Below are 26,311 nucleotides of genomic sequence, written 5' to 3'. Positions count from 1 at the left end.
GCAGCACAGCCTCAACTACGACACGCAGCTCCTGTTTGTGAGCTTGGGGGGGGGGGGGCGTCAGGACTGCCGTCCAGGGGCTGCCTGTCTTTTACCAGGCACTCACCAGGGTCTGGAACAAAGTCTCCACCAAGCGCAGCTCTCCACCGGCTGGAGTGGCAGCTGTCCTGCAGGAGCCGCTGCTCGGGAATCCGTACCTCCACGACCGAGGTTTCAGATGGCAGTCGGACGAGAGGTGTGTGGTTGGTGAGGTGACCAGGGTCCGGGACCTGCTCGATGGCGGAGGAGCGGGCTGGATGGCGCCAGACACGCTGGCGCGGCGCCTAAATTCGGCCGACGTCCGCCGCGCGGCCGATGCCATCGAGTCGCTAAAAACAGCTCTGGGCCCTGACTCCGTTAGGTGCATCGAGGAGGCTCAAGCACGTGGGGAGATCCCGTCCGAACTGACCCCCGTCCGGACGGAATTCCTCATCGGCGCCAAACCCCGGAACCTCCCTCGGGAGCCGGCGCCTCACAACTTGAGCCGCCTCGGGGAAATCCCCTCCGTGCCTTTCAGTTCTGCGCAGAGGGGTTTCCTGTACGAGCTGCTCCTGCACACTCTCAACCTTGCCATCCTCGTCTGCTGTCCAGACACGCCATGGCGTACCATCTTGCCATCCGGCGGAGGCGGGGGTCCCCGATGGAGGGCACTCTACGCGGGAGTCCTCCCACTATTTATCGGGGACTTGGCCTGGAGGGTGGTGCACGGAGCAGTCCCGTGCAACAAATTTTTAAGCAGGTTCACGGACTCCCAGGCCGCCTGCAATTTCTGCGGTCTGGAAGAGTCCGTGTTCCACGTTTTTATGGAATGTACGAGGTTGCAGCCCCTGTTCCATTATTTAAAGGGGCGGCTCCTCAAATTCTGGTTGCACTTTAGTCCCACACTCCTGATCTTTGGGCACCCTGTGCGGAGGGGAGCAGGTAGGTCCGAGGGCCTCCTCGTAGGCCTGCTCCTGGGCACGGCCAAGGGTGCCATCAGCCGGTCCAGGCAGCGGGCGGTCGAGGGGGTCGTTCAACCTGACTGCCTGGCTATCTTCCGCGCGTACATCCGTGCCAGGGTGTCCTTGGAGATGGAGCACGCGGTTTCCACCGGTACGCTCGCGGCCTTCCGCGAGAGGTGGGCGCCGAAGGGACTGGAGTGCATCGTTACCCCCGGCAACCAAATTTTAATTTGATTTTATATGTTTTAAAGTTTAATTTGTTTTATTTGCTGGTTTTAGTGTCCCCCTCCCCTTTTATAGGGGGCACTTGTAAATTATGGTTTTAGAGCCCAAAAAAACTACAAAAATACCAAAAAAAACTCCCAAAAAAGGGCCTTGGGAAATGTTTGGAGTGTCCCCCGCATCGGGGGGCACGATTTAATGTTTAATTTTGTTTACTTCAAAAGAGTTGTGGGAGTGACTTAGCCAGTCACGTGATGTTTACAAGACACAATAAAACCCCAGCCAGTTGGGTTCAGGGGATCCACAATGAGGCAGGTGGTTGAACTGGAAATGTGTAGTGTGATTATTAAACCTCTGTTAATAAACCAACTAGTCCTTAATAGAAATGTTAAAAGCGAAGAACCCATGAAGCAAATACATTACACTTGTACAAAAGCAAAATACATCGGATGCTGGAAACTGAAATATAAACTGAGTGCTGGAAATCTCAGCAGGTCAGGCAGCATCTTTGGAGAGAAAAACAGAGTTAACGTTTCGGGTCGCCAACCCCTCATCAGAACTGCCGAATGTTCGAAAAGAGCACATTCTTGAGCACTGAAAGGGGGAGGGGATGAAAGAAAAGGGAAGGTCTGTGATAGGGTGGAAGGCAGGAATGTTTCTCAAATTCAGCAAAGTACAAATGATTAGATAAGCTGTATTTAAAACTTGAGAACAGATGGACAATATCGGGACCTTGAGTTTATCCACGGTTTAGAGTTAATTTCTCTGCGTTTAAAGGAGACCCTCGTGGTTGATACTTTTTTTCCCCCCCCCACAGTCTGTACTGGAGACCGGAACAAAGCTGTCCGATGATAACACCTTTGGAAAGCAGGAAATTCAGCAGCGGCTTTCTCAGTTTGTGGCGCACTGGAGGGAACTGAAGGAATTTGCTGCTGCTCGGTATGTCCAGCTTATCCAGCGAGGGCTCGGAGGGCTGGGTTTTTGCTGAATTGTAATGTTGTTGGGGAGGGGTGGAGAGAGAAAAATCTAAAATGCTGCAAAGTCACCAGTAGGTCAGTCAGCATCCATGGGGGGGAACTGACAGGCCTGGCCCCTCCTCACAATAAGAAAGACTTGCATTTCTACAGTGCCTTTCATGACCTCTGTACATCCCAAAGCGCGTTACAGCCAATCAAGTGTTTTTTGGAAGGGTAGTCACTGCTGTAGGAAATTAGAACCGAGAAATAAAAGATGAGCAAGTATTTTAATAGGATCGGGGGAAGAAACAAACAATTGGACAGTCCAAGTATGGAGAACAAGTATTAATGGAATGATTTGTAACAAAAGGGCAGGAAATTATTAAAAGCAAGAGATCCATCTCGGTCAGACAATAGAAGGACACACTGAAACATAAACAACAAACATGTAAATAGTTAAAGCAATAAAGGTACGGTAGCATAGTGGTTATGTTACTGGACCAGTAATCCAGAGGCCTGGACTAATAATCCGAAGACGTGAGTTCAAATCCCACCATAACAGCTGGGGGGGATTTAAATTCAGTTCACTAAATAAATCTGGAATTAAAAAGCCAGTATCAGTAACGGTGACCATGAAACTACCAGATTGTTGTAAACGCCCATCTGGTTCACTAATGTCCTTTAGGGAAGGAAATCTGCTGCTTTTGCCTGGTCTGGCCTATATGTGACTCCAGATCCACAGCAATGCAGTTGACTCTTAACTGCCCCTCTGAAATGGCCTAGCAAGCCACTCTGTTTTTTACCAGACCGCTTTGGTACCTTCAGCACAAGGACTGCTGGGTTTAAGAAGGTGGCTCACCACCACCTTCTCGAGGGCAAATTGGGATGGGCAATAACTGCTGGCCTTGCCAGAGACGCCCACATCCCACAAATGAATTTAAAGGAACAAAAAGCACATCCAACAACTTGCATTTATATAGCGCCTTTCCCAACCTCAGGACGTCCCCAAGTTCTTTACAACCGATGAAGTGCAATCATTGTTGTAATCATCACCATAGGCAGTCCCTCAAATAGAGGATGACTTGCTTCCACGTCAAAAAGTTCACCGGTGTTTCAATGAAGGACCTAAAATTCCAGGTCCCGAACTACATCCTGATGGGTGGAAGATGTCTGTGCGTGGATTTTTTTTAACGTGTGGTGACTGTTGCACACCAGCCACCACACGGGCTCGACAGAGCTAGTCTTGGTCCAGTGGCAAGGGTTAACCAAGACGACTGGAGACCTCCTCTGCTGCACAGACCTAGTGCACACACATATCGCAGTGTGGGCTGGCCTGTGCTGCCCCTGGGCTCCGATCAAGTCCCTCTACAATCTCTCGCCGCTCTTTCGCCCTGACCTCGCGCTCCTGCTGTATCTGCCCAGGCGCCAATCACCGACCTGGATCTTGGTGATGACCCTTTTCACTGCGGTTGCTCTCCTGCTCCAGCACGTGCTGCTCCCCTGGAGTGGTGGGCCCCCACGCTGCTCCTTCCACTCCCCGGCCTGCTCCGATGGTGCTCGCAGGCCAGGGGCCGCTCTCCAAATTTCTCCCTTTATACGTTCCAATATAATATAAATGAGTACTGCTAAAAGCAGTTTAAATCGTAATACAGTTGATTAAGGTCTACCAGTCCCAGAAAATGCTGATAACACATTTCAAACACTGAAAATGTAAACTAAAAACAGTTTCGTTAGATTACATACTAGGTAAAATAGTTACTAAAAATAATCGAAGTGTATAGTTAAATAAAGCCATATAGGAAAAGCGGCAGCCAATTTGCGCACAGCAAGGTCCCAAAAGCAGCAATGTGATATTGACTGTTTTAGTGATGTTGGTTGAGAGCGCCGAGCACAGTGCAGGATTGGTGAAGTTATCCTATAGAGACGACAATTACATAGAATGTACAGCACAGAAACCGGCCATTCGGCCCAACTGGTCTATGCTAGTGTTTATGCTCCACACCAGCCTCCTCCCACCCTCTCCATCTCACTCTATCAGCATATCCCTTCCATTCCTTTCTCCCTCATGTGCTTATCCAGCTACCCCTTAAATATATCTATGTTAGTCGCCTCAACCATTCCCTGTGGCAGCGAGTTCCACATTCTCACCACTCTCTCTGGGTAAAGAAGTTTCTCCTGAATTCCCCATTGGATTTATTAGTGACGATCTTATATTGATGGCTGTTAAATATTTTCTAATGGTATTGATTTATTGAACATCACTATACCCCGGGTAAACTTTCTTTTGACTAAGTATGTTAAATTGTGTTGTGTTATGTTACAGAGGCCAGCGTTTGGAGGAATCCTTGGAGTACCAGCAGTTTGTGGCAAATGTTGAGGAAGAGGAGGCCTGGATCAATGAGAAGCTGAACCTGGTGGCAAGTGAGGATTACGGAGACACACTTGCTGCAGTGCAGGTCAGTGTCATTGGTTTATAAAATACAGTGATGGGAAATGTGGAATATCCATTTCCTCCGCTATTGAAACTCTCGCAGCATCCAATGTAGGTGTTGTGATGAGCCGTTGTTATATTGTCGTGCAGCCTGTTCCAGCACGCAGGTGTTGCACACCACACCCACTGGCGGCGCGGAAGGTAAACTTGCTGGATTTGCTCGACAGTCGCCGATTCAGGGAAAAGCACTGTTGTTTCTGGGAGCCAGCCTTGATGCTGAATCTGGCAGGTTTACTCTGCTGTTGCCACAGGCTGCGTGAGACCTGTGGGGCTCTGACGGCATGAGAGTAGTCCAACATCGCTGGATATGATGCCTTTATTGTAACTGGTCAACTTGTATGTTAAATATGGCAGCAATTGTGAGTATGTGCAAATTAAGTAATACAACTATAGCTTGGGCATTCCCAAAAGATGGTATTTTTATCAGGATCACATCAACAGGCTCAAATCCTAAGATAGCTGATGATTCGTTTTAGAGCCTGTCTATCCTCGGCCTCCTATTTCTATTTTCCATTTGCAACTTGTAAGGAAGAAACTGGGTGAGAGTGCAGAGTGTAGGAATATGCCTACTGTTTTTCACCATCTCTCCCTGTCAGCATGGCCGATGGCAGCAATTTGTCTCACTAAGCTTCTGGCACAGTGTGTTGGAGCAGGGGGGGTAGTGCTGGACAGGCTAATGGGACTCGAGGCAGACAAGTCCCCTGGTCCTGATGAAATACATCCCAGGGTATTAAAAGAGATGGCGGAAGTTATAGCAGATGCATTCGTTATAATCTACCAAAATTCTCTGACTCTGGGGAGGTACCAGCGGATTGGAAAGCAGCTAATGTAACCCCTCTGTTTAAAAAAGGGGGCAGACAAAAGGCAGGTAACTCTCGGCTGGTTAGTTTAACATTTGTGGTGGGGAAAATGCTTGAAGCTATCATTAAGGAAGAAATAGCGGGACATCTAGATAGGAATAGTGCAATCAAGCAGACGCAGCATGGATTCATGAAGGGGAAATCATGTTTAACTAATTTACTGGAATTCTTTGAGGATATAACAAGCATGGTGGATAGAGGTGTACTGATAGATGTGGTGTATTTAGATTTCCAAAAGGTATTCGATAAGGTGCCACACAAAAGGTTACTGCAGAAGATAAAGGTACGCGGAGTCAGAGGAAATGTATTAGCATGGATAGAGAATTGGCTGGCTAACAGAAAGCAGAGAGTCGGGATAAATGGGTCCTTTTCGGGTTGGAATTCGGTGGTTAGTGGTGTGCCGCAGGGATCGGTGCTGGGACCACAACTGTTTACAATATACATAGATGACCTGGAAGAGGGGACAGAGTGTAGTGTAACAAAATTTGCAGATGACACAAAGATTAGTAGGAAAGCGGGTTGTGTAGAGGACACAGAGAGGCTGCAAAGAGATTTAGATAGGTTAAGCGAATGGGCTAAGGTTTGGCAGATGGAATACAATGTCGGAAAGTGTGAGGTCATCCACCTTGGGGGGGAAAAAAAACAGTAAAAGGGAATATTATTTGAATGGGGAGAAATTACAACATGCTGCGGTGCAGAGGGACCTAGGGGTCCTTGTGCATGAAACTCTTTTGGAGTTTTTTATCGTTTGAATTCTTGTCATGAGTTGCAGTGGAAGTATCGACCACACCCACATTAAAAATTGCAATTAGCAGAGGATGGTTTCGATCCATCGACCTCTGGGTTATGGGCCCAGCACGCTCCCGCTGCGCAACTCTGCTGCTGAAACTCTTTTAGAGTTTATCTGTAAAACAAAACATTAAACCGTGCCACCCGAACTGGGTGACACACCAGACATTTACAAGGCCCTTTTTTTCCTTTTTTTGTGTTTTTTTTTGTGGCACTAAAATCACAATTTTTCCCCAGTGCCCCCTATAAAGGGAAGGGGGACACTAAAAGCACCGGCAATTAAAACAAATTAAACCTTAAAACGTAAAATCAAATTAAAATTTGGTTGCCGGGCGTGATGATGCACTCCAGTCCCTCCGGTGCCCACCTCTCGCGGAAGGCCGCGAGCGTACCGGTGGACACCGCGTGCTCCATCTCCAAGGACACCCTGGACCGGATGTAAGAGCGGAAGAGAGGCAGGCAGTCAGGTTGAACGATCCCCTTGACCGCCCGCTGCCTGGACCGGCTGATGGCACCCTTGGCCGTGCCCAGGAGCAGTCCTACGAGGAGGCCTTCGGACCTACCCGCTCCCCTCCGCACAGGGTGCCCAAAGATCAGGAGAGTGGGACTGAAGTGCAGCCAGAATTTCAGGAGCAGCCCCTTCAAATAATGGAACAGGGGCTGCAACCTTGTGCATTCCAAAAAGTTAGTTTGCAGGTGCAGCAGGTAATCAGGAAGGCGAATGGAATGTTGGCCTTCATTGCGAGAGGGATGGAGTACAAAAGCAGGGAGGTCCTGCTGCAACTGTACAGGGTATTGGTGAGGCCACACCTGGAGTTCTGCGTGCAGTTTTGGTCACCTTACTTAAGGAAGGTTATACTAGCTTTGGAGGGGGTACAGAGACGATTCACGAGGCTGATTCCGGAGATGAGGGGGTTACCTTATGATGATAGATTGAGTAGACTGGGTCTTTACTCGTTGGAGTTCAGAAGGATGAGGGGTGATCTTATCGAAACATTTAAAATAATGAAAGAGATAGACAAGATAGAGGCAGAGAGGTTGTTTCCACTGGTCGGGGAGACTAGAACTAGGGGGCACAGCCTCAAAATACGAGGGAGCCAATTTAAAACCGAGTTGAGAAGGAATTTCTTCTCCCAGAGGGTTGTGAATCTGTGGAATTATCTGCCCAAGGAAGCAGTTGAGGCTAGCTTATTGAATGTATTCAAATCACAGATCGATAGATTTTTAACCAATAAGGGAATTAAGGGTTATGGGGAGCGGGCGGGTAAGTGGAGCTGAGTCCACGGCCAGATCAGCCATGGTCTTATTGAATGGCGGAGCAGGCTCGAGGGGCTAGATGGCCTACTTCTGTTCCTAATTCTTATGTTATGCAGCACCTGGTAATGTTGTGCTATATTGCCTCCAGGCACCGTTCTTTAGCTGGGAAGAGTGCCTGGGGAAGAAAGACAGACCTACAATTCTGATCACTTCTCTCAAAACATCCCCAAGCACTTTGCACGCAATGAATTGCGTTTTGAAGTGCAGTCACTGTTGTGTCGGCAGATGCAGCAGCTATTGTCCCCTCCAGTGTCAGCTGTGGCTCAGTGGCTAGCAGTCTCTCCTCTGAGTCAGAAGGTCGTGGGTTCAAGTCCCCACTCCAGGTACTTGAGCACAAAAGATCTAGGCTGACACTCCAATGCAGTGCTGAGGGAGTGCTGCACTGTCGGAGGTGGCGTCTTTTAGATGAGATGTTAAACCGAGGCCCCATCAGTTCTCTCAGGTGGACGTAAAAGATCCTGTGGCATATTTCTTAGAAGAGTAGGTGAGTTATCCCCAGTGTCCTGGCCAGTATTTACCCCTTAATCAACATTTAAAAAAAAAAAGACATCTGGTCATTATCACATTGCTGTTTGTGGGAGCTTGCTGTGCTCAATTTGGCTGCTGCGTTTCCCACATTACAACAGTGACTACACTCCACAGTACTTCATTGGCTATAAAGTGCTTTGAGACATCCAGTGGTCGTGAAAAGCGCTATATAAATCCAAGTCTTTTTTTCTCCAATAGCAATGATTTTAAAGTGAATTTATTTCTGATGGTGATGGTCGAGGGAGGAATGTTGACCAGGATTCCCAGCTCTTTGAATAGTGGCACAGGATCTTTAACATTCACTAGAAAAAGAAAGACTTTATTTATATAGCGCCTTTCATGACCACCGGTCATCCCAAAGTGCTTTACAGCCAATTAAATACCTTTTTGAAGTGTAGTCACTATTGTAATGTAGGAAACACGGCAGTCAATTTGAGCACAGCAAGCTCCCACAATGGCAATGTGATAATGACCAGCCAATCTGTGTTTTTTTAGTAATGTTGGATGAAGGATAAGTATTGACCCGGACGGTATCTCCCGACAGTGCAGTGCTCCCTTAGTACTGCACTGGAGCATCAGCCTTGATTTTTGTGCTCCAGTCTCTGGAGTGGAGACTTGAAATGAGAGTGATGCCCACGCAGCCACAGCTGACATTAAATGCGGGAGGGTCTTTGTTTAATCTCTCCTCTGAAGGAGGACCTCTGACACTGCAGCACTCCCTCAGTATCAGCTTCGATTTTATGCACGGAGTGGGGCTTCAAGGTACAACTTTCTGAATCAGAGGCGAGAATTCTTCCAAACGAGCCATGCTGACACACACAGATACTGTACGTGACTGTGGAAGATATGGCCAACTTCTCTCCAGAGTCAGGGAGCTATGTAGATGGAGATAGAGCATCGGTCCCTTTTCCACCCCCCCCACCACCACCAAGTCTTTGCTGTTTCTCGGAGGAGGAGATGTGGTTTTGTTGGAAATGGGGATACATGGGAATAGTTGGAATTTAAATCCGTGCATCACTTTGTGATGCTGCTGTCCCTGGAGTTAATTTTGATTGTGTGACACTGGATCAGCCAAGTCAAAATGAACTCTGTGTTTGTCCTGTTGAACGTTTGTTTCTTATTGTAGCTTGTGATTCAATCTTCAAAAAAATGTTTAGTAATCAATCGGTAAGGTGGAAATGAAACATCTACATAACTATAATATTTATCTTTGCAATAAGCTGAAGTAGGTCTCATTTCTCTTTCCTTTCTGCAGGGATTGCTGAAAAAGCATGAAGCGTTTGAAACTGATTTCACAGTTCACCGAGATCGGGTGCATGATGTCTGTGCTAATGGCGAGGAACTGATAAAGAAGGTGGGAGTTTTTATTTTAAATTGACTGGTATTTGCTTACCATTATTTTCAGTGAGTGCCTGCAGTACTGTATTGTAATAAGTTTAGTGTTTTTTCACTGAGTTTGTAAACTTTCTCTCCAATATTAATACCAATTTAGAAATATAAACCACCTGGGCTGCTTCCTCAGTGACCCACTGAGCTTTTCCAGTGAGGAGCTGAACCGTACAGATCAAGAATCTCTCTGGTCCGATTTCCAGTCTATGCTGAGTTTGCTGCTGTCGGACAGAGTGGCTGTAGCAAACCTACCGAATACCACAGTGGGAGCACCCTCACTACAAAGGGCGGCAGTGGTTCAAGAAGCGAGTCCACTGCCATCTCAGGGCAACAAGGGACAGGGCAATAACAGTGGCCTTGCCAGTGTCGGCCACATCCCGTGAGCACATTTTAAAATGAATTGGGGCAGTACAATTGGTCTCGGGGGTTGGGAAGGGGAAACCTGCCCAGGGCTCCTGCTTCTCCTTGCTATCAATGATTCCTTTTGTGTGCGCGTGGACACTGGGCAAGGATAGGATCCCATGCTCAACCCTCCATGTTTGGAATAGCTGCCAACACTTTACTGTTGAGGCAAGTGAGCCCCAGGTGGGCAGAGGAAACTTTTCAAGGACACCCTCAAAGCCTCCTTGATAAAGTGCAACAACCCCACTGACACCTGGGAGTCCCTGGCCAAAGATTGCCCTAAGTGGAGGAATAGCATCCGGGAGGGTGCTGAGCACCTCGAGTCTCGTCGCCGAGAGCGTGCAGAAAACAAGCTCAGGTTTGCCGCAGAAGGAGCATGCGGCAAACCAGACTCCCCACCCACCCTTTCCTTCAACGGCTGTCTGTCCCACCTGTGACCGAGACTGTAATTCCCGTGTTGGACTGAGGTCACCTGAGAACTCACTTTTAGAGTGGAAGTAAGTCTTCCTCGATTCCGAGGGACTGCCTATGATGATGTTCCTTCAAGTGAGGTAGCAGAAAGTGAGTGGGGCTGTGGAATTGTGCGCCAGCAAGGTGTCGGCAGCAAAGGGAGGGGAAAAATGACAAAAAAATTTTAAAGTGAGTAATAAGTATAGGAACAGGAGTAGGCCATTCAGCCCCTCAAGCCTGTTCCGCCATTCAATCAGATTATGGCTGATCCATACCTCAACTCTATTTACCTGCCTTGGCTCCATATACCTTGATACCTGTGATCTCTGTCTTAAATTTCAATTGTCCCCCAGCATCCACTGTCTTTTGGGTGAGAGAATTCCACATTTCCACTAACCTTTTCATGAAAATGTACTTCCTGGCTTATTGTGTTCTTGAAACAAAGGTTCCTTTTTAAAAACCTGACTGATAGAACAAGAGATTTCGCTAAATATCGTCTTTTTTATTCCTTTTTCCCCCCACCTTGAAAATAAGAAATAAGAACATGAGTAGGCCTTTTGGCCCCTGGAACCTGCTCCGCCATTCAATTAGATCGTGGCTGAACTCAACATCACCTCAACTCCACTTTCCTGCACTATCCCATATCCCTAGATTCCCTTAATATTAAAAAAATTATCAATCTCTGTCTTGAATATACTCAACAACTGAGCCTCCACAGCCCTCTGGGGTAAAGAATTCCAAAGATTCCCAACCCTCTGAGTAAAGAAATTTCTCCTCCAGTCCTAAATGGCTGACCCCTTATTCTGAGACTGTGGCCCCTGGTTCTAGACTCCCCAACCAGAGGAAACCTCCTCCCTGCATCTACCCTGTCAAGCCCTGTAAGAATTGTGTATGTTTCAATGAGATCACCTCTCATTCTTCTAAATCTAGAGAATATAGGCCTAGTGTGCTCAATCTTTCCTCATACAACAATCCCTTGATATATAACAATAAGGCATTGACTACTTACTGCAGTACAGTTCCTTGGGTGCAGTTGCCCTCTGGTAACCCTCCCAAATGCCCCTTGTTTAGACATGAGCTTTGATTGGGAGTGTTAGTAGGTGACGATAATGGGGACATCGGAGCCTGATTGTGTCCTCACCCAGCATCCGCACGTGTCCACTTCCAGCAGTGATTGTGGAATAGCAATTCGGAGTGGGAACTCTGGGCAGCTTTCCTCACAGTAACCAAGAGCCACTGAGGCTAATTGTAGTAAATCACAAACCAGGGACTGAAAGTCTGTCGGGCTCAGCACTTACTGAATAAATTCCCTGAGCCATTCAATAATTACTTTCAATACAAGTAATTTCACCCCTCTGTTTTCTTCCCACATTGTTGCATTAAATATCCCTCAATTCCAAGGATTGATTTGGATGCTCTTCAAGCTGTGACCATAATTACAAAGTGCTTCAATGCTACAATTTCATTTTCACTAAATACTTAAGAGACTCGAAGTGTTTACCAATATGTTTGAATTGTCACCACTCCTGCAATTACTTAATATTAGAGCTTGTAAACCTTGTACATAATTGCAAAGCAATGACCTGGACTGAAGCTGTTCACTGTCTCCGACAGAACAATCACTATGTGGAGAATATTGCTGCGAAGATGAAGGGATTGCGAGCGAAGGTGACTGAGTTGGAGAAGGCGGCTGCTCAGAGGAAGGCAAAGCTGGATGAGAATTCTGCATTCTTGCAGTTTAACTGGAAGGCGGATGTAGTGGAGTCGTGGATTGGTACGTTTGTTTCTGAGCTGTCCTGAGCTAGTAGACCATTGAAAGTCAGTTAACAGAAAGCCATGTATAAATCAAGGGTCCGAAATTGTCCGCTGCCCCGTTTGAGGTGGATAATTAAAATGGTTTGGTTAATTACTGCCCCAATCAATGGGGCAGAGAATAGAGGGAAATTGCCCTCTTGTGAAAAATCTTTGGAGCAAAAACAAGTCGGGAGCGGGTCGGAAGGTGGGTGGTGTCATCAGCGCAGCACTGATGTTAGCGCAACGCAGACATGTCACGCTGATGCTTAGCTATGTCGCTCCCCTTCACTTAAAGGGGAAGGACACTGCGAGGCCTACTTGGCGCCCATTGGGGCTCCAGGGAGGGCTTCAGCCGGGCCAAGCGGGAGTGCCGAGCTGCCTGTTGGTGGCCCTGCTGAACCCATGGCCGCCATTGTCAGGCCGATCACGGAGTCGGCCAACAATTAAAATAAAATGGGTGCCCTCCTCTTTTAAGGGCGGATGCGATGCCCAGCGACAAGCGGTGGAACGATTATTTGAGGGCAATGTCGCTTCCAGGCTGGGACCGTGTGGGCCGTGCTCTAATGATGTCACTACCGCCACTCGCACAGGAGCAGGGACGGATTCTTTCTGTGCCTCAAAATCCCGCAATGTCCCGATCGTCTGGGAGTCCACCCCAACTGGGCAGAAACATATTTCCGCCCGAACTGCTCTTAAAATAAGGGGCATTTTCGGCCCCAAATGTGGAAACAAACAATATATCATCAATGCTGTACATAAATTGCCAGAAGCTGTACTGTTCCTGGCCATGCTTAACCATCCGTGTTCAATTTGGGCATTTAAATTTTTGGTATTGTTTTGAGGCGTTTTACTGCGTCAAAGGAGCTATAAAAATACACGTTATTTTGTTGCTTGTACTATGAAAATAAAATTACACAGTCCATAAACCTATTCTCTAATGTAATTTTTTAATGTATTTTCATTTCAAAAGGACAAACTTGTATTTATATAGCGCCTTTCACATCCTCAGGTCATTCCAAAAGGCTTCACAGCCAATGAATTAATATTGAGCTGTTGGCACAGTTTTGTAGGCAGATGCAATAGTCACTTTACACACAGCAAGATCCCACAAAAGAGATCTGTTATTTTCTTTAATGCTGTTGGTTGAAGGAGGAATTTTGGCCAGCGTCTTCAACAGTGTCACGGCATATTTTACGTCCACTTGAAAAAGTACTGCACTTCAGTGTTAGCAGAAATGAGATAGTCTGGTTAGGTAAAGGTATTAAGGGATATGGAGCAAATGCAGGTAAGGAGTTTAGTTACAGATCTGCCATGATCTAATTGAATGGTGGAACAGGCTCAAGGACTGAATGGCCTTCTCTTGTTTCCAAGTCCTGGAGCGGGGCTTGAACCCACAACGTTGACTCAGAAGTGAGGGCTCTACTAACTCAGCCTAACTGGCACTGATAAACTAGCACAAGGAATCCACTCAATCAAGCAAAACAACGATGCCAGTGTCCTGCCTTGTGCTGCCCATTTGTCCCATTGCCTCCTGAAGCCAGTGATCACAGATCTACAGGGATCACTTTTTTAATTTGCAGAGAATCTGGGCTTCTCATTTAATTTGAAGCCCAGAATACAACATTTGTAATATGGATAAAACTGCAGCAAAGTGTTATCCAGAATGAACGTGAACCTGTAAATGTGGCGGAGCACTCCATTTTGTGAAAACAGTTTTCTTTTTATGATGGACACCGTACATTATTTCCCGTCGCTATCCTCCCTTTCCCGAAGGCAGGCAGTCTTGCTGGGATGTGGTGCTTTGAGAGCCAGCGGCTCCAAGGTACCCTACCCAAGACGTAATTTCTCATTGTAATGTATTTGCTTTATGGGTTCATTGCTTAAGCATTCATAGCAATACATTGCTGTTAAGAACTGGTTGGTTTATTAACAAAGGTTTAACAATCACACTACACATTACCAGTTCATCCACCAGGCTCACAACCGCATGCCTCATCATGGATGACCTAGACCCAACTGGCTGGGGTTTTATTGAGTCTTGTGAACATCATGTGACTGGCTAAGCCATTCACAGTGCAACAGCTCTACAACTATTTTTGGAATAAACCTGTGAGCATACTCACAGGTGCATACATTACACTCATATCTGAGGCTGGACAGTGAATGCCTGTGAGCTATTGGAGCATTGGGCTTGATCCTATATTTGCCCAACATCCACACACACATAGCGGTCAAGAATCGGAGCCCTGTGACACTGACCCTTCCCTAGCCTGAGAAGTAGTCTTTCTGCTGCACTTTGACTGACTGACTGACTATGGACTGAACCTGGGACTTGCCTGTCCTGTGTGGGTCAGTAGCAGGTAGGATTTAAGGAGGAAGAGAGGTATAGGGAGGGAATTCCAGAGCTTGGGGCCTAGGCAGCAGAAGGCACGGCCACCAATGGTGGAGTGACAAAAATCGGGGATGCTGTAAGCACTTGGTGGTGTGAAATGTTTTACAAGTCTTGAGCCATAAATGTGACTCTTAATTTCTCTCTTCCTTAGGTGAGAAGGAGAACAGTCTGAAGACAGATGATTATGGCCGTGATCTCTCCTCCGTACAAACATTGCTCACTAAACAGGTAACTAGCCCTCTGCGCTGAAGTTATTTTTGGTCAAATTTTTTGGGAAGATTCCTTGCAACCAGTCACAGTGCTTTATTTAGACTTTGAATAACAGCAACAACTTGCATTCACATGGAGCCCTTCAGGTCCCAGGGCACTTTACAAGTGGGGGGTGGGAGGCAGGAGGAGTAAGAGCAGGCAAGGGGAAGATTAGGATTAGAGAGCGGCGACCAAAAGAGATGGAGATTTTTAAAGAAGCTTCTGACGCGGAGAGAGATCGCAAGGAATAACAGCCTGAATTTGTCTCTTACTAGTTTGAACCTCTGTCCTCTAGTCCTATTCTTGCAAGTTAGTTTGAAGTAATCTACCTGTAATGTATTTGCTTCATGGGTTCTTTACTTAATAGCAATATGTTGCTATGAATTCTTAAGAACTAGTTGGTTTATTAGCAAAGGTTTAACAATCACACTACACATTACCAGTTCATCCACTAGGCTCACAACTGCATACCTCATTGTGGATCCCCCGAACCAAACTGGCTGGGGTTTTATTGAGTCTTGTGAACATCACATGACTGGCTAAGCCACTCCCAACGCAACAGCTCTACAAACCTGTGAGCTTACTCACCTTGTGCATACATTACACTACCCTTTCTGTACTTACAATGGTATATACCTCTAAAATCACCTTTCAAGTGTCTCCTTTAAGTTCAAAAGCACCAGTTTCTCCAGTCTTTCTTATAAACTGGACCTCTTCACGGGATCAGCTTTGTGACTCTTCAATAGTAACTTTCAAGAAACGTGCTCCCAGTTGATGCCGGTCTGTGATTGGCCTCTAAGAAGTGAGTGAGAGCAGCCAGGGATAATCCTCTGTTTAGATGTGTCCCTTCTTTTCCCTTTGCTCCTCCTCCATTAATCTCCCTCTTCCCCCCCCCCATAAGCAGTTAAAGATGTTCAGCTAGGTCCTGCGACTGTATGGGTTGTCTTGCCTCCCCACCCCCTCCACAGATGCTGGCAGCATGATTTGCAAAGGGGATAAACCATTACCGTCTGACTTAAATTCAGTAGCGAACGGTAGAAATCAAACTTATTTTCTTTGACTCGACAGGAAACGTTTGATGCTGGGCTGCAGGCTTTCCAACAGGAGGGGATCACTAATATTACAGCGCTGAAGGACCAGTTGCTGGCCGCGAAACACATTCAGTCCAAAGCTATCGAAGCACGTCATGCTTCATTAATGAAAAGGTGGAACCAGCTGCTGGCCAATTCTGGTGAAAGGAAGAAGAAACTGCTTGAAGCCCAGGAACATTTCAGAAAAGTAAGCAACACTATAAAATGAAATTCCTGCTTGTTAAGCAGCTGGCCCTGTGTTGTGTAGCGTTTGAAATCCGAGCAATCTGTGTGTGTGTGTGTGTGTGTGTGTGTGTGTGTGTGTGTGTAGTGTAACTACTAAAGAAATCTTACACATCCACTGCAGTGTGCACCATCTACAAGATGCACTGCAGCAACTCGCCAAGGCTTCTTCGGCAGCACCTCCCAAACCCACGACCTCTACCACCTAGAAGGACAAGGGCAGCAGGTTCATGGGAAAACCACCACCTCCAAGTTCCCCTCCAAGTCACACACCATTCTAACTTGGAAATATATCGGCCGTTCCTTCATCGTCGCTGGGTAACAATCCTTGAATGCCCTCCCTAAGAGCTCTGCGGGAGTATCTTCACCACACGGACTGCAGTGGTTCAAGAAGGTGGCTCACTACCACCTTCTCTGTCAATTAGGGATGGGCAATAAATGCTGGCCTTGCCAGCAGTGCCCACATCCTGTGAATGAATTTTTTAAATGGGAAAGTCTCATTTACTGCCATTTATTGAACGCTGCTTCATTCTTTCCCACAGCTTGAAGATCTCTTCTTGACCTTCGCAAAGAAAGCTTCAGCCTTTAACAGTTGGTTTGAGAACGCGGAGGAGGACCTCACGGACCCTGTGCGTTGCAACTCTCTGGAGGAGATCAAGGCCCTGCGTGAGGCTCATGAGGCTTTCCGTTCGTCCTTGAGCTCCGCTCAAACTGACTTTAACCAGCTGGCTGAGCTCGATCGGCAGATCAAGAGCTATCGGATGTTCTCCAACCCCTACACCTGGTTCACCATGGAAGCCCTGGAAGAGACTTGGAGAAACTTGCAGAAAATCATAAAGGTAAGAGCAGTTCTTCTGTAGAGTATAAGGGAGTGAGTAGGTTGTGCTTTTCCCTCGCCTACAGCTCCCTGCCAAAGCTCTCCATATTTCCCAGCTGAGAAAACAACATTTCTGACCTCCCTTCAGGTTTCCACTAATCCAGCTCGGCAACCAGCTGCGGTGAAGTGTGCCGGAGAGACTGGCATCGCGCCTCCCTCCCTTCTGGGGTGATGTCTAGTCTCTCTGTCGCTGCCTCATCATGGTGAAATGATGGTGGACAAGTGCTCATTGTATGGGGAATGGTAGGCATGAGCCTGAATCGTACCACAGCACCGTGACATCCCACAGTCTTGCATGTGTAGGACTACCCTTTCATAAATGGGCTTCCAGATATTAAAATTCCTATTGATCATTTTTAGGAGTAACTCATTATTTTTCTAGAAAACCAAATAACAATTGATTGCAAACAATTCTGCTGTTAAATTTGCTGCAATACAAATTCAGAAGTGCAAATATTTCTAGCATTTTATAATGCGTTGCAGGGTCGGTTGGATTCTTCTAATGGTCACCACGGTGAAATTATCATTTAGAATCCTGTGAGCTTTGCCACCACATCTGTAACTTCCAGTAAATTGGGTCAAACACCGCCAGCCTCCTCTGAACCATTGCTGGCTCTCCAATCAGCCTCCTGATCCTTCCAGCGTGCTACTCATGTCAAACATTTTCTCCACAATCCACATTGGATTCACCAGTCTGGAATATGACTTTTGTTTGGGGGGGGGGGGGTGGGGTCAGCTATCTTTTTCTAAACGGGTGTAACGTCGGGACGTGCAGGGTGATGCAATATGATCTGCTTGGGGCTTTGTATGAGTTAGGATTTTGGTGAATGGGACCTCATTTTATCCTTGGATCGCGTATGCTGGTTGGTTGGTCTCTGCTGTGGTACTAAAGCGACTTTATCGATCATTTAACAGGAACGGGAGCTGGAATTGCAGAAGGAACAGAGACGCCAAGAAGAGAATGATAAATTACGTCAGGAATTTGCACAACATGCAAATGCCTTTCACCAGTGGTTGCAGGAAACCAGGTGAGGCCACTGTATAGTATCCTCAGACTGCTTTGCAAATGTACAGAATTCCAAATGATCACTGCCTATATTGTACGTGTGCAATGTACAAGACACCTGGCGAGTCTTGTGTGTTGTATCGTGGAACTGTTTATCTGAATGTTACCGGGGCTATAAGGGTTAAAATATAAGGACAGGCTGCATGGACTGGGTTTGAGTATAGAGGAGAAACTATTTCCTCTGGTGGGGAGTCCAGAACAAAGGGGGCATCACTTTAAAATTAGAGCCCGGCCGTTCAGGGGTGATGTTGGGAAGCACTTCTTCACACACAGGGCCGTGGGAATCTGGAACTCTCTTCCCCTAAAAAGCTGCTGAGGCTGGGGGTCAATTGAAAATGTCAAAACGGAAATCGATAGATTTTTATTGAGGGTTACGAAACCAAGGTGGGTTGATGGAGTTGTGGTACAGATCAGCCATGAATTGTGCAAACTCGCCAAGGCTTCTTCGGCAGCACCTCCCAAACCCGCGACCTCTACCACCTAGAAGGACAAGGGCAGCAAGCGCATTTATTTATTATTCCACCTCCACGTTCCCCTCCAACTCACACATCATCCTGACTTAGATGTAGATCGCTGTTCCTTCACCATCGCGGGGTCAAAATCCTGGAACTCCCTCCCTAACAGCACTGTGGGAGCACCTTCACCACACAGACTGCAGCGGTTCAAGAAGGCAGCTCGCCACCACCTGCTCAGGGCAGCTAGGGATGGGCAGTAAATGCCAGCTTCGCCAGCAATGCCTACATCCCATGAACAAATTTTTTTTTTTTTTTAATTGAATGGTGGGACAGGCTCGAGTGGCTGAATGGCCTCCTCCTGTTCCTATAGATGTAATTCGTAGCCATCAGCCCTTCTTTATGTGTGAGCCTACACCATGAATGTTGGCAGGCTGTTAGACAGCACAGCACAAGAGCGGAGTCCAAGCTGCCCTCTCCTGGGGTCAGAACTGATACCCTTTAAAGCAGGTGGCCCTGGCTGGCAATCGGGAGCAGGAACTCTGGCTGAATTTCCCCCCTGGCCTTTCACTTGCCAAAGCCAATTGTATGATCCCACCACTGCCCTAGCTGAATCCTGTTGGCTCATCGTAACTCAGCAATAAACCCGGGGGGGCTTTATAATCTATAATCCAAACACGCAGTAATGCATTGATCCCTTGGCATCATTTGTTTTTGTTGTTTTAAATATTTTTCGCTTCTAAACATTCCTATAAAGAAATAGTGGTGGGATTTATTTTGGTCATGATGAACCGGAAGTTTCACACACAAGGAGGCCATGCAGTTCTTCGTCCCTGCTCCAGCTCCACATTGAGCTGTCTACTCTTATCCTATCTTCCTGCTTTCTACCCTCAACCTTTTTAAAGTGTTCCTTTAATTCTCAACTTCAGTAGTGACTCCTGGTAATAAGAATAATGCATTCCATGTTCGAGTGGCCCTTTGCGTGGGCGGGAAACAAACTCTTCCAGTCTCTTAAAATATCGATCACTTTTTATTAAATGTTTCTGTTCAGTTATGTAACTCTTTCTTTAAACGATGGTTACTGATGTTTGTTGGCATTTTGATGAATTCACAATTGATTAATGAATGTTGTTGTTCTCTCCTTGCCCCGTCCTGGAATTTCCTCTGCTCTGCTGCTACCTGATGCTTGGATGCTGTCTACAGGACATACCTACTGGATGGGTTAATATTGCTTTTTGTTTTGTATTTTGCTGTGATCTCATCTATCTGCATTTTTCGTGTTGCTGTCTTTTGTCATCTTTTTCCTTTCTCTTGCGTCATGGTGTGGGGGGAGGGGGAGCTGGGTCTTGACTGACCATCAGGACCAAAGCTTGTTGGTGAAAGTGACTGTTCTATTCAATAAATAATTAGGAAAATGGGATTTGCAAGTGATCAATGGCTCCTTGGTTTCCTACCATTTACAACTGTCGCTAATAAAAATCAGAGGGAGGGGGTCATTTTGCCAGAGACTAAAATATTAATTTCCTCCCCAGAATCAGGAATGCAAGGTAATATTGTTAATAGCCACGTATGCCCACCAGGAGAGAGAATATTGATACAAAAGCAGCTCACTGCAGATTCTGGAAATCTGAAATAAAATCAGAAAATGCTGGAAACACGCGGCAGGTCAGGCGGCGTCTGTGGAGAGAGAAACAGAGTTAATGTTTCTGGTGCATGACTGTTCATTGGAGCTGGTCATCGACCTGAAACATCAACTCTTGTTTTTCTCTCTCCACAGAGGCTGCCTGACCTGCTGCGTGTTTCCAGCATTTTCTGTTTGTAACGAGAGAATATTATTCTCTATTTTGGGCTAAAGTTTGCAAAGTGTCAGTCACGTGGCAGTTTGTAAAGTCCCGGGATCGAGAGTGGTGAATGGAAACTTGCGATGCTGCTGGGGGCGATGTGTTTTGAGTCCGAGGGTGCGCTTGAATTGCCTGGATATTCCCACATTCCTGCTAACCCTCGGAAGCCCGACTCCACGTGGCATATTGTCTCGGAGAAATTTCCCTGTCCAGTAGGTTTTGTAAATTTATGTACGAGAGTATGAGCCAGCAGTCTGCAAGGCAGCATTAATCTCCTTTCAAACTCGGTGCAGCTTTGTGAAATTCTGTGCATGAAGAGGACCTAGAACTGATGCAACTCAGCGGTGAATTTGTTTAAAGAAACATTTTCAACCTTTGGATTAAATCAAAAAAAGAAACTAATAGATTCTAAGGCTTTGAGTTAGCACATGAATATGACAACAGCTTGCATTTTTATAGAACTTTTAATATAATAAAGTCTCCAGGCCCTTTGCAGAGGAGAAACTGGACACTAACCACTAGTAGGAGAGGATGACCAAAAGCATGGGTGAAAGAGAAGGGCTTTGAAGAGACTTTTATTGGTGGAAGAGAAGTATTAAGGCATGAGGATTAGAGAGGGAGTTCAGAGAGACTCTGCCACTAATGGGAGAGCTGCAGCAGAGAACTTGCACAAGAGACCAAAGTCAGAGGACCAAAGGGTACAGTTTGTGATGTGGGGCTCGAGGAAGTTGCAGAGATTGGGTGGGACAAAGCCCTAATGGGCATTGTGGACATGGGTTATTAATTCAGTGTGTTGGGAGTATTGACTGACTAAGACAGGGTGATGAGTGAATGGGACTTGGTGTATGACAGGGTGAAGTTCGGGAGGCTGGCGAACATTAAAGCAGTTGAATGTGCAGACTTCACCGAACGTAAGTTGCGACTGTCCTCGGCGTCAAAGACCTGAGGTTTTACAGCATGAGCATGCAGGAAGTTATACTTTAACATTGTCTTTAGCTCTGAGCTCGTTTTTATATTTGTGTTCTTTCCTTTCCAACCTCGTCTTCTTTTTCCTATTAGTATAGCGTATCGTCGTGTCATTCATGTGTATCAGTATGAAGTTGGGGATGATCTGGCTGGAAGGTTTTTCTTTCTTTCCTCCACATTTTTCTGTGTTATTTGTGACGCACTTGCCATCTGAATGGGGCTCTACTCCGATACTAACATCACTGCCATAAGCTCACAGCTTTTGTAGTAAATTCTTCAAGGGGCAGGGCTTGTGTAAAAGAAATGGATGTGCGCCATCATACTGCCCCTCCCAGCATCCTGGGCAGGTCTAACATTGCATGTGGTAACTGTTGGTGTTGGTGGTGAAGCCCAGTTGGCTTTTTGCCTGGGTGTGAGAAATGCGGGATGATTGAACTTGGGATCTGTGTCATGGAGACTTGGTGTGGGCGTCCATGTCTTTATTTTTTTTCTTGCTCCTCCCCTGAAGGCGTTGACTCCTTCCTGGGCATCTCCAATATCTCACCGACTGGTAAAGATGACCATCACCATGTTGGTCACTGGGTATTGAAGAACAATTGTGTTCTCGTGCAGCGTGCACAGAGATCAGGAGTGGCTGCCTAGGGATCAGGAGCAGGAAGCTTAGCTGATTTACACCAGGATGTCGAGCTCCTCCTGCCAGCCTGGCTGAGATGGGGTATTCAGCACCGAGCAGAGATTGTCCTGTCTCCTCGCTGCTCCGTGTGCTTCAGCTACTCACGGCAGCTGCAGTTTCTGTAAATGGCTTAAAAGCTTCTGGAGCCCAGATGGCAAATGAGCAGCTATCTCACCTCTCACGTGCCCCATGAGACTTAATCTGATTCGAGGTTTGTTCATCCCAGGCTGTTTACGCACTGCTTAAGAGTCTGAGGGCAGATTTTTACAAATCCCGCTGGGAGATTTGAAACCAATTCAGTGCTCTGTGGAATTGATTTCTTCTATGCCTTTCTGATGCAAAGCTTAATTCTGATCACTCAGATCTAAACCTGGAATGGTGATATCCCTCTTTGCAGTTTCAGCTTCATGATGTTTAGCAGAGTTATCCATTACTTAAACTGCAGTTTGTTTTTTAAAAAAAACATTTGAAATGTTAGAAATAAAATACTGTTTCATTCATTCTCACGGTCTAAACATGAATCCCCGAGCTAGCAGGCACTTTTATCCTGTTGCAGCTGTGATCCATTGAGTGCCAGGCACCTCCATCTGTCCCGCACAGAGCCTGCAGATAGACACCCTCTGTCGGCAGGTCCAGCTCACTTTCAACTTGACAAATCCAGTTTGTCAAGTTGAAAGCGTGTGGTCAGGCCAATTCTTGGATGTCTGAATTACCCCTGTGCCTGAACAGAACACTTGAGAAACATACAAGCCAAAGAATGCGAGATGTCTGTCCTGCATCGTGACTGCACTGTGGGATAGTCTGTTTTTTCCTGAGGTGATGCCTCTATTCTGGGCGGATATGATGGTGGTGCTATATTGGTTACTCTTGAATTAATTGGTTGCTCTCGAGTTACATTATTAACTCGATGTCCTTGATTGCCTTAAGGACTATAGTGGCATGATCAGTAGAGCCATTCATTTGAAAGTAGCAAGCAACCTAGCTTAGCAAAAATGATGTTGATGTTCAGCGTTTGTTTTAATTTTAATACAGCTTTAATAAATCTTTTCTGAATGTTAAATGTAGTCACCTAGCACGGGGATTCTCTTGTTAAAAATAACACTGCGCAAATTCAGCAAAAGAGGGATATACACCATCGAGACAGTTTAAATTGATCTCTCTCTGAACTGCTTTCCTTGTGTAATCGGAGACTGTTTTACAACATGAAACATAATCTGAGTTTGTTTTCACGGAACACGGTTGATCTTGAATTGGTTTGCGTGGGAACATACTGCTAGGATGTAGCATTTTACTTCACTCTGAATTAAACTAAACGGAGAAACAAGTGTTGAAACTGGTTCAGAATTGCAGCTTTGTAAAAGGAACAATTTGTAGACGTTTGAATTAATTCCACATTTCACATATGCAGGCCAGCACGAGAATGATTGATTATTAAGCATTAACAGCATTTTTTTTTAAAAGAGGCTATCCAGTTTATTTTCTTTCTCCCCGTATGACTCATGCACCTTCTTTGATTTCGAGGCAGATAACCTGCTCCTGGGCCTTTGCCCTCGTGATCACTTGCCTTTTGATTGCTCACCTGTTAGAGCATGGAGATTGGTAACTGGGCAAAGTGGAGGAGGGATCAAGCTGTGTGTCTGTATCATGTTTTTAATCAAGTGTCTGACTGTTGGATCCTGTGGAACTGGATTTGGCCTGTCTGGCACTGTTTAGAGGATTATTCCTCCATTTAGCAATTGGTAGCATCAATTGATGATTGATTGAACGTGAGATTAACTCTTTGTTTTGCATCTGTAGCAGCTCAGAAATAAATATTGCTGAGTGATCCCTCCATCCATGCCCTATTTTGATGATCGTGCCATAAAACAGAGACCTAATCTCCCCCTCCCCCCCCCCCCCCCCCCCCCAACCTATCTCTACACTCAAGCTTAAGTCCTTGGGATCTTAACATATTCTCAGGCTGTTCAGTTTTGTTGGATGTTGGTTCCCGAGTTTTCAGGTTGAGCTGTTGACTATTGTTGAAAAACTCTTCTTGCTGGTTTGCCCGGACAGGCTGAGATGAGGTACTCGCTGTTGCGGAATGGGGGAGGAGAGTTTGAAAGCAGAAGCAAAACTGTACCGTAGTCTGTGCTCTGCTTAAAAAACCATTGTTCCCCCTTGCCATGTCTTGTTTTCTATATTTTTTCACTATACAAGGTGTCCGTTTTCATTTAGAGGAGCAGAACACTTCCTGCCCTCGATCATGGGCAAGTTAGACTTGGCAGTGTTGCCCCCTGCAGTCAACAGAATTATTATTAATGATAATTCCCAGCCGGAGAGTAACTGACAGTCCTGAATCTTGAACTCACGATCATCTTGTCATTGAGATAGGTAGTCAAGATTATGTTGGATAACTTTCATCTATTTTTAAATGTAGGACTGGTCATGGGCCTTTTAAAATGTCCTTTTTAAGTCAAAAGTGCAGGGAACTCTCTCTTTTCCTAGTTTAATTCTGTTAATCCCAGTAAGCATCTCTGACTTAACTCGGTAACCAATCTGCAATCTGCCCTTGGGTTCTGTGATTGTAATTCACTCTTGGTGAGCATGGAATTTTCACCAAAATTTTAAAAAAAACCACTCCTGAATAGCATGCATGGTTCCATTAGAGCATTTTCTAATTGTATTCAATCTGATTACCAGGTCTTGCATGGTGGAGGAATCAGGAACACTGGAATCGCAGCTTGAGGCAACCAAGGTATGGCTAGCTTCATCATTCTCGCACAACGGTAGAATAAAGCTTTGCATGTTACTGGGAGTGCAGGGAGGGCCCTGAACTTCTCTCGGATGGGGCGTGGTCTTTCCGAATTGAAGTTTTGAAAATGAGAAGTTTCGAAAGGGCGAATAGTGAAAGAATAGTTGGTTGGTGAAACAGTAACACAAGGACAAAGACCGAGCATTATTACTAGAAGAAAGAAAGGGAAAGTTTCAAGATGTTGGGAGGCACCAAGTGTTATTAGAACATAGAATTAGCTCAGTATCTGACCAGAAAGATTATAAAAGGGTATGGGGATAGGGAATGTGATTAGAGTAGGTAGTTCCACTGGAACAGGAAAATACTCCCATGCGGTATTTTCAGTGGTTCTTTTTCACAGCTTTGTCTTTGAATCTTGTTTGACTCACCAAAACTTTGGTGTAAAGTGTTTTAATTTAAACAGAATCCTCCTTTGAGTTTGATTCTGACATGGAGAAGCTTGTGATTAATTCACTTCACTAGTTGTCAAATCTAAAGTTGAACCGGTCAGTTTGATTCCTGCATCAGTTCTTTGATTCAGGAGTGAAATTAGAAAAAACTTTTTTGGTGTGGCAGTGATCTGTTGTCACCCTTTTTTTTAATTAATAATTTGAACATCTTTTCATTCTTTCTGCGGTTTCCATTTCAAATGCCAGCCATTTATTGGATCCTTGCGCATGTAGCTGGGTGAAAGGGGGCAGTCAATGATGCAAAGAAGTTTTGATGGGGGGGAGGAGGAAAGAGAATCCAGCTTAAGACATTAAGGTAAAGGTACCCTGTGAGGAAGTGTCCACCTTTGACTGAAACATCTTCTCCTTCACAGAGAAAACATCAGGAGATTCGGGCAATGAGAAGTCAGCTGAAGAAGATTGAGGACCTGGGGGCAGCGATGGAGGAAGCCTTGATCTTAGACAACAAGTACACCGAGCACAGCACTGTAGGATTGGCACAGCAGTGGGACCAACTGGATCAACTTGGAATGAGAATGCAACATAACCTGGAACAACAGATACAGGCCAGGTAATCACTGATAGTCTGGGACATCTGTGCACAACTCGATCTTGTAATTTATGAGGATGTTGCCAGGACTGAAGAATTTTGAGTATGAGGACAGTTTGGATAGGCTGGGTTTGTTTTCTTTGGAACAGAAGTGGCTGAGGGGAGACCTTAGTGAGGTGTATAAAATTATGAGGGGCCTGGATAGAGTGGATAGGAAGGACCTATTTCCCTTAGCTGAGGGGTCAACAACCACAGGGCATAGATTTAAAGTAATTGGAGATTCAGAGGGGATCTTTCTTCACCCAGAGGGTGGTGGGGGTCTGGAACTCACTGCCCAAAAGGGTGATAGAGGCAGAAACCCTCACCACATTTAAAAAGTACTTGGATGTGCACTTGAAGTGCCGTAACCTACAGGGCTACGGACCGAGAGCTGAAAAGTGGGCTTAGGCTGGATAGTTCTCAGCCGGTGTGGACACGATGGGCCAAAATGGCCTCTTTCCGTGCTGTAAACTTCTATGATTTAATACTCCAGTGA

General features: G+C 46.0%; 1 protein-coding gene across 7 annotated transcripts in view; it reads left to right on the top strand.

Moving 5' to 3' along the window:
* sptan1 (spectrin alpha, non-erythrocytic 1) overlaps positions 1-26,311 on the top strand; it is a 132,505-nt gene that overhangs the window by 103,594 nt on the left and 2,600 nt on the right. For 4 of the 7 annotated variants that reach the window (XM_070863690.1, XM_070863691.1, XM_070863689.1 and 1 more), the window contains 12 exons: positions 2,020-2,141; positions 4,482-4,614; positions 9,399-9,497; positions 11,999-12,158; positions 14,722-14,798; positions 15,888-16,097; positions 16,675-16,971; positions 17,925-18,037; positions 19,731-19,748; positions 21,428-21,490; positions 24,687-24,741; positions 25,601-25,797. In XM_070863690.1, coding sequence (XP_070719791.1) covers positions 2,020-2,141; positions 4,482-4,614; positions 9,399-9,497; positions 11,999-12,158; positions 14,722-14,798; positions 15,888-16,097; positions 16,675-16,971; positions 17,925-18,037; positions 19,731-19,748; positions 21,428-21,490; positions 24,687-24,741; positions 25,601-25,797 — 1,544 coding nt within the window. The remainder of the gene's footprint in view (positions 1-2,019; positions 2,142-4,481; positions 4,615-9,398; positions 9,498-11,998; positions 12,159-14,721; positions 14,799-15,887; positions 16,098-16,674; positions 16,972-17,924; positions 18,038-19,730; positions 19,749-21,427; positions 21,491-24,686; positions 24,742-25,600; positions 25,798-26,311) is intronic. The other 3 variants (XM_070863693.1, XM_070863692.1, XM_070863694.1) reach the window with 2 other exon arrangements.

The sequence above is a fragment of the Pristiophorus japonicus genome, chromosome 20, assembly GCF_044704955.1.
Source record: "Pristiophorus japonicus isolate sPriJap1 chromosome 20, sPriJap1.hap1, whole genome shotgun sequence".
NCBI lineage: Eukaryota > Metazoa > Chordata > Chondrichthyes > Pristiophoridae > Pristiophorus > Pristiophorus japonicus.
The sequence above is the reverse complement of the archived record's forward strand: the minus strand, read 5'-3'. Positions and strand labels throughout refer to the sequence as shown.